Raw genomic sequence first — 16983 nt, forward strand, 5'->3', positions numbered from 1 at the left:
TAGGAAAGGGTATCCATTATTATATGTTAACACAGTTTAGTAATCCAAAGCGTTCAATGAGAAAGGAAGGCACTGTGCCCTAATTAAGGGACTAAAGGTCCGTGAAGAAGGCCCACATGGAACAATTTACAACATGAAAAGAGAAGTCCTTGGGCTCTATTATGCCTGTTGATGCCTCCATTAATGGACTTTCTGTCGTCCTTGGCACTACAATCGAGAGTTGTCTCATCTCAGCCAACCTCGTTAATGAAGACAAGGACCAGACTGGAAAAAAATTTCAGTTCCTTGACTGTAATACCCTCCACTCCAAATTCAAAATCACAATCATTCCACCATTGCACTTTGAATCCATAGTTTGGGTAGTTTCGGAAATACGGCCTCAAGTGGTCCATCTCTCACAGACTTTCCCCTGAAGAGTGAAAAGCCATTACAGCTGCACTACAAGCATTACAGCATTACCCCCATGGAAGAGCAACAGCAAAACATCTTTTCCAACATCAAACAACAATGTCTTAAGATCAAACCCTGCGTATAATCAGTTTCAGAGATAATGGAGAAATGGGTTTTGAGTGGGGAAGAAGAAGATCAAGTTGCAGACTTGCTTCAACTGAGGCCACAGGAACAGGATTTATTAAACTTTCTCATGACCTGGAAGTATTAATCCATCCATTTATGTGATGGAAAGAAAAAGAAGAACAGAAAGAGTAAAGAGATGGAATCAAATAAAAAAGAAGTGGAGAAAGAATAACTGAAGAAAAAAAAAAATTTCAGTAGGACCAGGAGTGGTTAGTTGTTCTTCATTTCTCTCCACAGAGAAGAAACCCACCTGGGTTGGGTTGAGATCATCACCATAATATGAATGGAAAATACCCATTTATCATCAAAAGCCAGACCAGACCATCTTCATTCCAAGTTTCAGACAGAAAAAGCTTGTGCTAATTCAAAATACCCATCTTACATTATCAAAAAGGGTAGTATAAACAAGTGGAAAGAAGGGAAAAATAAAATAAATAAGAGCAAATATAAAGAAGAAAGAGCATCCTTAAGCAGGGAGCAGGGAAGAGGAGCTCCACCCACCTTTTTTTTCTATATCTAATCCCTTCTTTTTTCTATAGATTCCAAACGCCCCAAATCCTCTCCCCAATAAAACTCACAAACCGCCTCATCGATCCTTTCTCCTCCTCTTCCTCCCCTCCGCAACCACCACAACCACCGTCAGATCGCCGTCACTACCACCATCGCTGCTCACATCCACCGCATCAAACTCATCCAACTCGTGCCGGACACCGAACCCTCTTCAAAAGGCTTCACATCGTTGTTCGAACCGTGACCACCTCTCTTCTTTCTCTCTCTTTTGTTCTTGTAGTTAGAGTTAGCTCTTTGATGTTGCAGTAACCCATCTTCGAAGGCATCAAGTATCTCGTGTATAAGTTGACGGTTTGGTGAAGAATCCCACCGAACCCAATAGCTCATATAGCATCGGAAACAGTTACAGTTAAACGATGATGGATGATCTCCACCACCGCGGCCGGCAACAGCAGCAGTCTTCTGGGTGTTCCTCCGAACATCCGTTGAGTTTCCGGTGCAAGAGATGAGATACGCCAGCACCTCCTTTTCTTCTGGGGAAAGCGTCACCGTCAGTGTCAGTAGCGTTGCCGGAAGGAACGCAAGGTGGTCGGAAACAGCGGGTGGTGATGGATGAACTTTGCGCTTCTTCATATCTATCTACCGATCGATGGATGAACTCAACTCTTCTAGTTTTTTCTTTCTCTCTCTTATTTTTGTGCCGCACTCTTATATGGTCTGTGGCTCCTTGTTTGTTATGGTTTGGATTGTGAGGTTTGAAGTGAAGTTTGAAGGGTTGTTGAGGGTTTTACTTCATCTCTCACCCTAATCCCTATCTGAGATTTGTTCCATTTTTTGTTTTTGTTTTTCAAATTTTGTTTAAGAAACTAAATATAGAAGGAAATAAAAATGGAATAAAGTGAGTTATGGGCTCAGAGAGAGAAATAGGAGAGAGAAGGTCATCGAACGTATCCTCGGGGAGTGTTCCGCCGTAGACGCGATAATTTCGAAGACTGCATACCATGACCATCACTCACATTCACATATATAAGCTGCCTCTATGCCCATCCAATTCCGGTATCCTAGCTGCTTCCAATCATAAGTTATTAAGTTGGCACGGTAATAATACTAGAACAGATAGATGACAATTAAATAAATTATATGATATTAATATGTTTTAAAAATTCTGCATAATAAAATATTACAATAATAATACAATATGTGTTTAATAGATTGTATGTAAAAACTTTGGAGTAAAAATACGAATTTACTTTGGTATTAAGAATGACTAAAGCTGATTGTTTGTAACTAAATTCTAATATTTCATGTTTCATGAACATATATATCAATCTAGTTTCAATTGAAGATGTTTCTCAAATTTTTTTTCTTTACATCTAACATTAATTAAGTTTAATCATGTCTATCATAGCTAATGTTAATAGGTGATTCATCAACCATTTCATCATAGTAAATAATAGTATATATTTATCAAAATAATAATAATAATAATAATAATAATAATAATAATAATAATAATAATAATAGTACTTGGATAATCATTTAACAAATTAAAATATCATTATTGATATTATCTTATTAAACAAGAAAATTCACAACAATTCCTATTATACAGGTTCGTATTTTAAAACCGAATAAGATTGCGTATAGGTTTATTCAGATATTCAATTTTAATAACCAATAGTTGGAAATGAAGTTAAATAAAAAATATAAAGTAATAAAAAAGAGAGGGAAAGCAATATGAAAAGAGGGGTTGAATTAATAAAATAAGAAAGGGAGACGCTTGCCATCCACCTTTTTTCTCAAAATCGGAAACCCACGGAGAGTAAGAAGTGTCGATTTAACTTATGGGGTTGATTTTTTTTTTTTTTTCTTTTGTTTCTCCCAAATCAATTCTCCCTCTCTTTTCCTCTTTAAAAAATTGTAAGAAATTTTCACTTCTTAAAATTGGATTGCTTGTGTTTAATCAATCTATGGAATAGATGAAAACGTTACCCCTATAACATTTATTTTGGATACTTCACAATAGTTTGCTTACATGGTTGAGGGAAAAACGTTTGATTCATTATTTCCACTGAAATTTGTTTGATCAGCTACACTAACTCATCTTTGTGATCATTGTGACTTTTGAGTTTGTTTTTTGGGTAAATAGATCATAGTCACATGTTTTTCTTATAGCATAATGAAGCCTCACTCTGGCGATCAAAACCCCTATGCCGATTGCCGGAGAAACATAACAACAACAACCAATGTAAAGAAGGAAAACCTTAGAGTTGAATATGCCCTAATTTCTGATTCAGCAATGAATGAATTGAAATGGAAGATGCTTGAATGGGAAATCCTTCACCCATTTTTTAAGGTTAATATCTTTAAAGGTTAAAATTGACTTTTAACATTTAAAATTAACACCACATTAACACTGTCGACTGACAGGGGAGGATGATGTAATTTCTAAAAATTCAAGGGAAGAATATGTGATAATAGCAAAGTACAAGGGAGGGGGATGTAAATTGCTCAAAAATTAATGATAATCGTATAAACAAGCACTGATGTAGTTTTAATGTTATCACCAAAACATTTATAGTAATAGAAGTATAGTTCTTTCAACTGAAAGTCTGAAATCTCTATAAGAGAAAATACCACTCAAATATATCAAACTAAAGCCATAAACTTGAACAAAAGGATAAAAATATATATTTTGAAACGATATTGGCAATTCTAGTTCCATCCAATACCTAATCGGTGTTTCAGTAATAGTTCCCTGAGAGTACCGTCCGTGAACCATCCCACCCATTAATTATTCGATATCAAATCAGATCACATACCATCCCGTTTTTTAATGAGAAGGTTCGATACTATGGGACTTTTCCTGGTCCTGGTCCAAAATTGACAACCTTACATTCCAACTTGCAAGTAGGGATGTCAATCTGTTATCGGCTCGTTTTTGGAACAGAATACAATGATTTTGATGTGGCAAAAGTGAAACCGAAATAAATCAATAAGGAGTTTTTGGTTTTGATTTGGTTGAGTTTCAGTTTAAATCCGATTTGGGTTTAGTTTTCTATACAAATTTATATAAAAATTATGAATATATATATATATAGATATTTGGAGTTTTGGGTTGATTTTGGTTTCTTGTTGATTTAGTTTCGATCTATGTTCATAGTCAGTTTCGATTTATTTGATTACGGGCTCGTTTAGTTTCAGGTTTGTTAAACCCAAAACCAACCCGAATAGGACTTTCGTTCTGTTTGGCCTAGGTTATTTTGTTTTTGTTGATTTTACTAGTTCGGGCTATGTTTTAACACACTATTTGCAAGCAAGGGAACTATTAATAGGAAATGAGAATGGAAGTACATCAAAATTACATGATAATTTTTGTTGATTTTACTAGTTGGGCTATGTTTTTCTACTTGCAAGCAAAGGAATTATTAATAGGAAATGAGAGTGGAAGTACATCAAAATTACATGCAACGAAATGATCACCCCACCTCCCATAAAATGAAAAATTTTTATGGAATCATAATTGTCCCTAGGAAGTATGACTTGGATTTATTTACGTCAGCTATCATTAGCCAAGTTGCAACAATTACATTGTACGGATGTGATGTGAACTCGCATGGGCCAAGAGATATGACCATAAGATGGGACTTTTAATTCATCACCAAACTCCTACTTCAATTGACTAATCCGAAAATACATTTCCCCTTGATCAATCTGAACGTACTAACAGCCATTGTCAAGAGAATTTACCTTCACCACTTGTGGGTCCTGCTTGTCTGGGTGGAGAATGGACCAATAGTTGTTGGCTTATGCAAGTTAGTTGTTGAAGGTCTAATGGGCTTGGCCAAGGGAAGCCCAGGACCAGAAATGATGACAATTTTCGAAAAGGACTGGCCATCCTTGGGAACTTTTCATAATGGAAAAAAATGAGACAGATTTTAAATGTCAATTTGCATGATCAAGTGATTGTACGAGCAGCAAATCCAATATCTAAAGAAACCCATCTTCATGAGCCATACATCTACAGACAACCACGAATCCAAGGACTAATCAGAGATAATACCAAATTAAAGGTAAAAACACTTAAAAGAGAGAGAGAGAGAGAGAGAGAGAGAGAGAGAGAGAGAGAGAGTCTTCATTAAATGATCAGATATAATCTGATTGGTTCTCTCAGATCTGCACATGTGAAGGGGCTGTGTCGATCAACCCATGAGAGAGAGAGAGAGAGAGGTGTGTGTGTTATCCTCGTTCCTTATTATTAGCTCAATATAAAGAAAAGCTAAGTTTATAGCTTAAGTTGTTATAGGTTGGGCTCAGTCGGTTTCAATCGGGTCTAATTAGTCTCCACCAATTTAAGCACTTACTATATGTCGGCTATAGGCTACAAACAACATTGAGAACAACCGAGTATTAATCAATCTAAGCCGACACTGGACCTGTTTACTAACCTATCAGTCCTTTTTCATGCCAACGGTTTTTCTTGAGTTAGCGTTCAACCAATGGGATGACTGAGATGTGAGGGGCATAGGACACTTTTTAAGAGGAGGAAAGAGACACACTGATCTGAGTATACTGACGATACCAACTTTAAAAAAAAAAAAAAAAAAAAAGAGACTTTTATGGGAGATAAAAAGGATATTCTTGGTGCCAATAAATCATCACCATCTTATGTGGTATAAGAGAGATGAAAACACATCCCAATAAGACTAAACCTATTAATGAGTATAGTTTATAATTTCTCCAATTGCATAACTTTTGAACCAAACGGGAGAGTTGTCTTGTGCCAAACTTGGTGTAACCAATATTATTGCACCAAGTTCATCTCAAAATAAAATGTCACTTTTGTGTTGTACATTTTTACAGTTTCCTTTATTTAAATAGGGGAAGAGAATAGAGATCACTGCCTAGTTGCATGGCCTAATATCCATAACATGAATGTCCGAAATTAATGAAATAAAAATTTTAATACATGTTTGACACCTCTAAGTAAGCTCTCATTGGTCTGTGCTAGTGCAAGAGTCACGCGATCAAACAATATTCTTTCTCATTTAAATAAAGAGAGATGGTTCTTTGAAAGGTACTGGCTCCTATGCTAGCATGGGGTCAATGGAAACATATGAAAATGTATCAACAAGGATAGGGTTTCTCCCTTTTGTAAAGGACGAGGCCATCATTTCACTCCCCATGAGCCTTGTCCTTTCAGGCTTCTTAATTTCTCTTATTTCTCTCATAAATACATGTCATGCCCTTAATGCATGGTTAATGACCTACTCAAAAGGAGATTATTTATATCACCTATAAAACAGGATCCTCCTGTACCTTCTTTCCACACTAAGTTTGAATTAATTTGGTCTCTTATCCTAACCATTCTCAGGGTTTCAACTTTCATCTCTCACATCCTTTTGTCTCACTCGTGGATGGTGACTCAGTGAGCCAACCTCTAAACTTTCTCCAATTCAATATAGTGACCCTTTTAATTACACTCTTAAAAGAGAGAGCTAGTTAGATAGACTTACCAAAAGAGGAGGGTTGTTGAATGACTTCAAGGAGGACACTGTAAGAATCAGAGAACACCAATCTTATATCCGGCATCTCCCTCCTTAACCTTACCACCAACCATTGTAGCTTTCCATTGAAATCCCTCGCCACTTGGTTGTACTCCTCGATACATCTACACCCAGACATGATATTCTTGGTCCTCTCTAATGGCAAACAACCCATGGGAGGTAACCCACCCAGTGATATCTTCCTTCCTCCCAGCTCGTACAGTTGCCGGATGAAATTCTCGGCGATCCCCTCCAAGAAATCCTCGTATGCTCTACGGTGAATTCGATGACCGGCCGGCAATCATAGTATTCTCCAGGAAGTCGTTGGTCCCTATGCTCATCAGATACAATGCCTCCTTCACTATCTCCTTGGCCTTCTCCACCCCAAGATATCTCCTTAATCTCTTCTGGTACACCTTGTAATTCTCCAATTGCTTCCACAATGGTATCACATTCTGTGCGACTGATTAAACAAGTTAAACAATTTATAATTAGCTAGCTTTTAAGGATGAGTTAACCAATTATACCAAGTGTTAATAAGTGAAACAGAGTTGGGGCATATAAAGTTCTGAGAACAATTTTGCATGGGGTTGATCTCACAAATGGAATTGGATGATTCCATTTGTAGCCGAATACCAAATTCGGAACCGAGCCAAATCGAACTGTTCAAATTTGATTTGAGTATATAGGTATGCACCTCCTTTAGTTCGGTTACATTCAAGGTATAAAAGTCGATTCAAACAACCAAATTAGTATTGATTTGGTATTGAATGAGTTTTTTTTTTTTTTGGAAATAGTGTTCTTTACAATTTATTACACATATTCACATGTTAAGATAATTTTGGAGTAACAATGGCCATAAAGTCTATAATTTGAACCCATTATGACCTTTGGTTCCTCACAATCATGATCAAGGGTGGAACCATTTACATAATCGAATTAAAACGAGTTACAAAATCAAACTAAAATCGTATTATAAACCAAATTAGAACCGAAATCAAGCAAAACCGAATTAAATCGGCTTGAGTATCCAAATATGGAATCAGTCGATTCTCGATTCAGTTTTGGTTTACTTCATCAATTTCCAACCAAACCAAAAAACCGAACCAAGCGATTGACACCCTTAGTTCTAGCTAAGTCCCCACCTTCGAAATCACGACCGTATGGTTCGAAATTGCTCTTCACATGGTTTGGATCCGATTATTGTTCCCTGAATCCACCGATGAGTCACCGAAGACGATGACTGCAGATACTTTGGCTTCGCTTGGTACTGCTACCGCTACTGCCATAAAAAAGGTTAAGAGAAAGAGATATTGCATCATTGTCTCATGAGAAGATGAAGCTGCTATCATCATTTTCTTCACTTTCCCAAATCAAAACTAGGTTATGGAACTTGAGGGTGGGGGTTGGAATAGTTTTATAATGACAAGCTGGGGCTTTGTCGGGAAGATATGTTTTTGAGAGTTTTAATTGCCATTCATTATAACACAGAGGAAGTCAGGAAGAACCAATCAACTAATTCCTGGAATCTGAAGGCATTGGAAGTCTGAAGACTCTGAACTTATGACAAGTTTGTACTCTGCAGTATTTAGTAAAGAAATAAGTGTGAGTTGAGATGGTAAGCTGTAAGCATTATATGCATGGCTGCAAGTCCCTACACTATGACAGCTTCCACCGAAAGCAACGGTTTTTTTATTGAATTGGGGCAATTACTATCACTTAAGTATCTGTATCATATCGGCTGTATTGGCCGTACCATATTGGTATCCGTTGAGATTGATCTCCGATTCTTGATTGATCTGCATTGATTATATGTATCATTTCAACGATAAAACAATAAAAAAAAATGTACTTTTTTCTGAAAAACAAAGGGTAAAAGTGACCGACACCCATCGATCCTCTCCGATCGAATTGATATTGATAGAAATCAATACCAATATCGATACCAAGAACTAAATCCATGCTTCCAACACCATCTATATATTTACTCAAAGACCCTTATCCAGAATTTCTTTTTTGATTCCCTCGAAAAATAAAGTTTTGCCCTTCCTTCTCTCCTGATATATTAAAATCTTCATACAACCCCTCTCTAGGTAAAATCATAAATATTCTTTCTCCTTGATCCACCCCCTCTTTGCATTTGCCGCTACATTAGGGCCCGTTTGTTTAGGAGAGTTTTGATGGAGTGAGATTTACGGGATGGAAGAGTTGTACTTATTTTCTTAAAAGCATGGTAAAATCATGTGTTTAAATATAATAGGAGTGATATGAAAAATACTCTAGACAACATTGGGAGATGAACTTTCCTAATTACTGATGTGGCTTTCACTCCATCCCCTTCTAAAGTCCTACCAACTATGTGCTAATCAAAAAAGTTGGGGTGGGATGCAATTAATGATTCTCTTTCTTCATTCCTTTGTTCTCTCTCCCACGACTATGTGCTAACCAAACAAGGTTGGGGTGGGAAAGTCCCACTTTCCTCCAACTTTATTTTCTCTGCCTTTAATTCCACAAACATGTGAGACCCAGTAGTCAGACATGCTTATCTCAAACTTTCCTCTAAACAAATGGGGCCTTATAGAACGAAGATGAATATCAAAACTTAAAAAGCTCACAGGATCACCACAAATAGTTTAGTAAGTTCAATTCCAACCATGTCAAGTACTTCCCAATACAAAATTCTATAACTTAGACCAAAACTTGGGCTGTCAAGTAAATAGTGGAAATAACGCCTATTGGCAACAAATACCTAAAATTATGTTGGTTGCAAGGGGATTAGTTGGAAGGGAAGTTAAAATTACTAACTTAAAAGGAAATTTTTGTAATCATTATACCATGTGACTATATAGCCAACTTCAAATTATTCTATATTTAGTTTTTAAAATTTATTTTACTTTGCATTCAAAAAATACATGTAAAATGTCTCTAACAAATTTAAGTAGTTATAAAATCATATGGGATCACATTGTTGAAATGTCTCCCACAAACAAACATAGCCTTAATCAGATTACGGCCATATTGTAATCAAATTTAGAAAAAGCATGGCTCAACAAAATCCTAGGATAGCCATTTCATCATATCCATTCCCAATTTTTAATCAATCTATCCTAAAAAGAGGCTGATGAAAATGAATAATGAATCAATAATTTCGTGTATACATCATGGTTATGGAAATCTTTAACATAATTAATTTTAGAGCAAAAACATAGTGCCTTGATTGTTACGAGCCCGGATCCTCTCCATCCGATTGTACCCTCTATGCTAATCTCACAAGATCCATGTGGTGTGATCCAAATTCTGATTGTTACTCACTCACCATGATTGCTAGAGAGACGACTGAGAAGAGCAAGCCTATCACCCTTAGGATCACTGAGTGGCTGAGCCTACCAATTTTCTTTATTTCATTTTGTATCCAGCAATACCATGACTGTGTGACCAGTTGCCATATATGGATACTCCTCAACCAATATTAATGCTTAAGCCATTGTCTCCACTTGGTTGCGAGAAAACTGTAAATCTTTCCTGGTTGTAGATCCAGAACCAAGTGACTTTGTGGGTCCTGCTAATCTAGGAGGAGAATGGACCATGGGTTGTCGGCTTATGCAAATCTTTTTGTATATTTGATCCATACAAATGGATTCATTACAGGTTTTTCTTGAGTGAATTACATCTGACAAAAGTGGTTCTCTACGAGAACCTGATATCTCCACCACTTCATGGTTTTGTGTTGCAACCAAGAATCCAAGGATCAATCAGACATAAAACAATCAAGATAAACCCAAAAACTTACAACAAGAGAGAGAGAGATCTCCCTTGTCCTTGGAGGTATTATTACACATTACAGTGTCTTATACAAAATATATATATCCTATAATTAGATCTGAGAGAGAGAGAATGTATCATGCATTCATTAATTCATACTAAGAACTCAGCGAGGGCTGTCTTCATTAAATGATCAGATATGATTTGATTTGTCCTCTGAGAAGGGTGGAAGGAATCCCAAAAACGAATCTGTTCCATCCGTACATGTGAAGGGGCTGTTCCGCCACAAAGGTAGCCCATCTCGAAGAAACCTGTTGCACAGCACGCCACAGCGGCACTCTCAAATCCTGTACGTCGGTTTTGGGCCCAACCCAAGTTTCCCAGCCCAAAAAACAAAAGTTAGAACTTTGATCATAGAACTATTCTTTAGATGCAGATCAGAAAATTTTCACAAATGGAGAGAGAGAGAGAGAGAGAGAGAGTGTTTCCATATCCTAATAATCAATTTTAAGGGATAAGGTTAGGTATGTTGTCATTTTTTGGAGCTTGGGCTCAACAAAAGGAAAGGATAAAGGATTTTTTTTAGAGAGGTGAGAGAGATAGACACAGATCATCCAATTGACCACCAATGTGTAGTTATGACACCTAAACCAACCCACACCTAAGGTGTCAATTTAGAAATGAAAATCGAAACTGAAATTGGCGTTTAAAATTGAATCAAATCGTATTGAATCGGTTAGATTTTGATCTTAAAGACTAAAATCTTTTCTCAGTTAGATTTCATACCTAAAACCATGAAACTGAATAGAATTATTTATCTTCAAACCGAATATGGAATATGGTAATTTTTTTTTTACTATTTAATCAATGTGGATGATAAATTCTATTCCATTTTAGTGTTTGAAAAAAAAAAATCATGATTATGACCCTAACAAATAAGGGTTTTTCATGAGGGTGAAGATGTAAAAAGTTGGCTTAAACACCTAAAATATGACTTAAAATAAATATGAAATCGAAATAAAACCGATTAAAAACCATTTTTAAAATCAAAATTGAACTAAGCTGGTTCAGTTTTGATTTAAAAAATATGTTCCTATTTCGATTCCATTTTGATTTTTACTTTTATCTTGAACCTAATTGAAATCAACTGTTGACACCATACCCAGGTAAGAAAAGAAAGCAAATAAAATGTCACTGACTTTTGTCACTAGTTTATTAACTTTCATTTAAATAGAGATCGTGCCTGATTGCATTGTTCCTGTTCCGCACAAGACATGCAAATTTACTGTCTTGCCCTAGAAAATAAAAATCTATACATATTGATACTCGTGCATGCTCTCATTGGCCCCATAATGGTATAAGGCCTCACGACTAGACAACATTTTTCCCATTTAATATAAAAACAAAGAACTCTTTCCAAAATGTAGGTTGTGCACAAATAAGAGGGGGAGATCATGAAAAGTGAAAATATTTACTCTTTGATGTTTCAGGTGTCTTGTTTAGGGATTGAGCTCTTTGTGGGCAACACAGTGTCCAACTGCATCCAATAGTCAGAAATGCTTGACACGGAGCCCAAGGCAGCACGTAGCCCAAGGCATTTCTAGGCGTTGATAGTGCGGACATTGTTGCGCCAAGAGAAGCCAAATCCTTGTTCACAAAGAACTCTTCCCCTTAAATATATGCCATGCCTTTAATAGTTATTGAATTATTAATGACCTACTCAAAAGGGAAATTACTTACCATCACCTATAAAAGCATGATCCTCCTATACCCAAGTTCTGTCGCTAAGGTTTAATTAATTTGGTTTCTTATCCTAAGCAATGTCACATTCTCAACACTGAGAGAGAGAGAGACTTACCAAAAGAGGAGGGTTGGTGAATGACATCAAGAAGGATACTGTAAGAATCAGAGAACACCAATTTGATTTCCGGCATCTCCTTCTTTAACCTGACCACCAACCCTTGAAGCTTCCCATTAAAATCCATGGCCACTTGGTTGTACTCGTCGATGCATCCACTCCCCGACATGATATTCTTACTTCTCTCTAATGGCAAGCAACCCATGGGAGGTAACCCACCCAGTGATATCTTCCTTCCCCCCAGCTCGTACAGTCGCTGGATGAAATTCTCGGCGATTCCCACAAGGAAATCCTCGTACTGCTCGACTGTATATTCCGATGATCGGCCAGGAAATATGTAGTAATTCTCCAAGAAGTCGTTGGTCCCTATGCTCATCAGATACAATGCCTCCCTCACTATCTCCTTCGCCTTCTTCACTCCAAGATATCTCCTCAACATCTTCTGGTAAACCTTGTAGTTCTCCAATTGCTTCCACAATGGTATCACATTCTGTCCACGAGATTAAACAAGTTAAACAAAGTATAATTAAGTTGTTATGTCCTACGTGAAAATAATAATCCCACATCAGACGTGAGTAGTCTAATATAATAGAATATAAGGACATAAGTGTAGAAATTTTTTTGATGAAAACATAAGTGTAGAAACGCAATCCTAAAATGATGCAAAAGATAATGAAAAATCAAGAACAAACAATGTACGGTTTACTAGGTTCGACAAGATTGCCTAAATCCTCGATGAGATGATATTCTGCTCCACTATGAATGGAGAATAGGATTACAGTACTCGTCTTCACGCCTTTTTCGAGTCCCTAGATTAAACTGCGACGGAATGCAAGACATCGTACACCAACAATGAACACCTCTCTTCATAGGCTAGTTTTAAAAAATAAATTTTACTTTTAAGTCCAAACAAGTGGTGTCAAAGCTAATATATGAGTGTAGTGTTAATTACCAAAACGTCGGAAGTGGCATTATCGTAGCCAGTTCCGGCGGAAGCAAAGCAGACTCCGGTGGCGAAATCCTTGATAGTGGATCTTGGGTCTAAGTAAGCAGGAACTGTGGGCTTCAGTCCAAGTGCCTCAGAGATGAAGTCCGGCGGGATTCGACCATTGGAGAACCGACCTGTAGGGTGGCCACCTTCGAAATCACGGCCGTATGGCTCGAAATTGCTCTTCAAGATGGTTTGGATAAGATTATTGTTCCCTGAATCCACCGATGAGTCCCCAAAGACTATGACTGCAGGGACTTTGGCTCTGCTTGGTACTGCTACTGCCATTAACAAGCTTAAGAGAAAGAGACATTGCATTGTCTTTTGAGAAGGTGAAGTTGCTATCATCATTTCTTCTCTCACCCAAGTCAAACAAGGTTAAGGAAGTTGAGGGTTGGGTTGGAAATTGGAATTGCTTTATAATGCTAACCTATGATGAATTTAAGATGGATAGGTGGGAGAATGACAAGCTGGGGCCTCCTGGGAAGATGGATAGTTGAGGATATGATTGTGTTAAGTAAAGAATAAGTGAGAACAGAGAAGAGATGGTATACGCACGGCTGCAATTCCCTAACACAGTTCCCACCGAAAGAGAAGGTGTTGTATTTAATGAATCATGGACACATAAGACTGATCCATCTGACCTCTTCTAGAAACACTTTAGAGAGAGAGAGAGAGAGAGAGAGAGAGAGAGAGAGAGAGAGAGAGAGAGAGAGAGAGGCATTAAAGGCTGGCTAACCGAAATCTGAAACCGGAGGCAGTGGTTGGTGAAAGGGGTTAAGACTTTTGAGTTGGTTTCCCTTTGCTCCTGCATTCTCTCTGTCTCGGCTATGGCGATGGCTTCGTAGTGTCGCAGTCAAAAGATGGTGTCGAGCTCTTGTGTTGTAAGGTGGAAGATCCACCTGAGAGAGAGAGAGAGAGAGAGAGAGAGAGTGATTCTTGAACATAAGAACAGACCTTATCGTAACACTTTGTGGATTCAAGGCTTCCACCAGCAAAACAAAAATTCGGAGTGTTCTTTCTCGTTTTCTTGGAGAAACTTTGACCTTTGGAAAGCCACTAGTAAAGTAAATGCTAAGTTGGGAGATGCAACTTTTCATCGAGGATCCATCGATTTTTTGACCCACAAATCTAAACTGAAGTCTCTTAGAGCATTTGATTTTCTTCTTACCTTGTTTTTTTCCCCCATAGCCAAGATAGTTGAATCTCATACTCAAACTCTAATTTCTTCCAAGTTCTGCAGGTCTTATGAACTCCAAAATCTCTTAGCAATTACTAGTAGATACTTCAAAATTTCAAATGAACAGTGAAAACCTTATCGTTTCCTCTCAAATCATAAAAAAACCTTTTCCCCTTTTTTTAGGGTTTAATGGTTGAAATGATCCAAGATGAAAGTCCGAGAGTTGTGAGGGAGAGGCCACCAATGGTGATAGATGTTGAAAACGATCCGAGATTGCAATTAAAAAAAATAATAATAAAGGAAAAAAATGTTGAAATAAAAATAAAGTAAAAGAAAGGGGATAAAGCAGAGAGGACTCAAAGTAGGTTTCTCCCCGAGGGATGCATCGTAATTTGAGCTTCCTTACTTGACTAGAGAGTCACTCTTACAAGGGTTACTCTACTTGGCTTTAGGGAAAAGGAGACAATTAAAATAAAAGCAATAAATTGATGGTTCTATGGCTAGGAGGGGCAAAGCCAATACATACACTAGCCATGAACCTTGGGGGAAAGGAATAGCAATAATGTAACGACTGAAATTAAAATCCTAAATTAAGAAAGAAAGGATAGTCAGAAGAGGGAATGAGAGGGGGGGGAAGAGAAAACTGCTGAAGGAGTCTACTTACATGAACTTCAAAGAAAAAAAAGTCTGAAAAAAAAAAAAAAATTGAACTTGAAAGACATGCTTCATAGCTTGTTCTTATCACCTAGAACTAGAACTTTTTTTTCGCCCTTTTTTCTATTTTTCTCTTTGCACACCACAACTCACCAAAAAAAAAATCTTCAATCACTTAAGGATGTGGTCCATTGATCCTTATTGGCATTTAGAATATTCCTTATACCCTTGGAACAATTGCAGATATGTTGGTTTTACATCTCGGTTCAGTTCTGATCTATTATTCTTTTTCTGACCCGAAAAGAATAATCACTTGTACGATTGACGAAACAAATGCGTACTTGCAATTGAACACATTCATCTTGCTTAGAATTTCGTCATCTTCACAACTATGAAAAGAAATGTGACCTCTTTATCTATAAAATTGGAGATATAACGCACGATAGTCCTTAAAGCCTTGAAAATATAAAACCTGTAAAAAGAGAGTAAAACCCAAGGTAGCTCAATTCTAAATATGTAAAATGCATGTTTTACCCTAGATTTTACACATAAATGTGCTCATCAGAATTCACCCACACTTAGACTTTGTTAGTCCTCGAGCAAAATAAAATGAAAAAGAATAAAAATAAAAAACCTAACTCACTTTCGTAGGAATCACGATTGCACTTAGCATGTGCAACAAGTCTTTAAACCCCTAGATCACCCCTAGTAGATGAGTTGTGTCTCGTGGATGTTTGCAGTAAATATACATGTAAAATTCAGAATAAACAAATCCCAACCTTGGCTAAAGGTAAGGCTCATACAAATCCGAAGCAAAGATAATTTTTCTTACACGGAATCCCCACACTTGAACTTTTATTACCCTTTATCAATTCCAGGCACTAGCATATTTCTTAATTTGAAACTTACCTCGTCTCTTCCAAAACATTCTTATCTTATGGTAAAACCACTTGTGAATAAATAAGGAACCAATGACTAAGGCGTTGGAGTGTTTTTTACCAAAACATATTACCAAGCATTAATGACATTTGTACATTTTTTTCTCATTTTTTCGCTTAATAAACTCTATTCTACTCTAGTACTTTTGGCCTGAATGACATGGTGGAGAAACACCAGACACCCAAGTTACTATGTAGCTTCGCTTTTTGCATATGCCCACAAAGACAATGATGCTAGAGTTCTTTCAGAAGTTTCCTCCCTAGGAATTTCGATCAAGACACCACGCTTCCTGAGGCCAATGCCTGTCTAGTTCCAAAGAAATCAACTCTTATTCTTCTTTATACCACATTTCACATTTCATTTAAAATTGTCATTTGTCAACTCATGCCAAATTAAAAAGAATGTCTCACTCCAAATCAAAAGTACAAGAACCCACAGACTTACATTGGTCCAACACCATAAAACAGGTCTCTTATTTTTAAAAGAAAGTCCTATCTCAAGACACAAGCTTGTTTCTTTCTTCTCAACAGGGTTTTTAAAACTTTTATTTTCATAATCAAGCAACGAATGGTATGATCATTAGCCAAAAGCCAAAGTAGGACTTCATCCTTTAGCAAGCTCAAAAAAAAAAAAACAAAGTAAAAAGCAAAACTGTTTTCCTCCCCCACACTTAAGTCATGCAATGTCCTCAATGTTGGAAAGAATTAAAAACGAAGACAATGCAAGGGGGTCATACCTGATTAAAAGTTAATCATCAGTGTAAAGAGGTTCATGGAGATCCATGACCTCTTCACTACCAATAGTAGGAAAACTCAAGGAACGATTTCAAATGCTAACCATTAACCTTCAAAATTACCCACTCCACTAGTATGGTCTTGAATGCAGTCCGATGGACCCACAAGGCATCAATGAGCCTAAGGGATCAATCCTTACGGTTCTAATTAACAGTTTTCTCTAAGATTTGTTTGCT

At 37.0% G+C, this 16983-nt stretch overlaps 2 protein-coding genes and 1 pseudogene across 2 annotated transcripts; all 3 read right to left on the reverse strand.

Moving 5' to 3' along the window:
• Nucleotides 1-873: 873 nt before the first annotated feature.
• LOC122091783 lies at nt 874-1910 on the reverse strand. The gene has a single exon (XM_042661956.1). The coding sequence runs from the start codon at nt 1717-1719 to the stop codon at nt 1246-1248; it is 474 nt and encodes a 157-aa protein (XP_042517890.1). The 5' UTR covers nt 1720-1910; the 3' UTR covers nt 874-1245.
• Nucleotides 1911-6111: 4201 nt separating this feature from the next.
• On the reverse strand, nt 6112-7987 carry LOC122070198 (annotated as a pseudogene).
• A 2400-nt stretch (nt 7988-10387) lies between these two features.
• On the reverse strand, nt 10388-13869 carry LOC122087249 (GDSL esterase/lipase At2g04570-like). Its single transcript, XM_042656351.1, has 3 exons — nt 13205-13869; nt 12253-12742; nt 10388-10741 (listed from the first exon to the last, which is right to left on the reverse strand). The coding sequence occupies exons 1-3, from the start codon at nt 13589-13591 to the stop codon at nt 10548-10550; spliced, it is 1071 nt and encodes a 356-aa protein (XP_042512285.1). The 5' UTR covers nt 13592-13869; the 3' UTR covers nt 10388-10547.
• Nucleotides 13870-16983: the final 3114 nt, after the last annotated feature.

This window comes from Macadamia integrifolia, chromosome 1 (genome assembly GCF_013358625.1).
Source record: "Macadamia integrifolia cultivar HAES 741 chromosome 1, SCU_Mint_v3, whole genome shotgun sequence".
Lineage (NCBI taxonomy): Eukaryota > Viridiplantae > Streptophyta > Magnoliopsida > Proteales > Proteaceae > Macadamia > Macadamia integrifolia.

Coding starts and splice junctions, on each gene's coding strand:
- LOC122091783 (XM_042661956.1), bottom strand. CDS start 1,719: ATGAAGAAGCGCAAAGTTCATCCATCACCACCCGCTGTTTCCGACCAC.
- LOC122087249 (XM_042656351.1), bottom strand. CDS start 13,591: ATGATGATAGCAACTTCACCTTCTCAAAAGACAATGCAATGTCTCTTT. Junction 12,743..13,204: donor ATGCCACTTCCGACGTTTTG/GTAATTAACACT, acceptor TCTCGTGGACAG/AATGTGATACCATTGTGGAA. Junction 10,742..12,252: donor TCACCAACCCTCCTCTTTTG/GTAAGTCTCTCT, acceptor ACCGACGTACAG/GATTTGAGAGTGCCGCTGTG.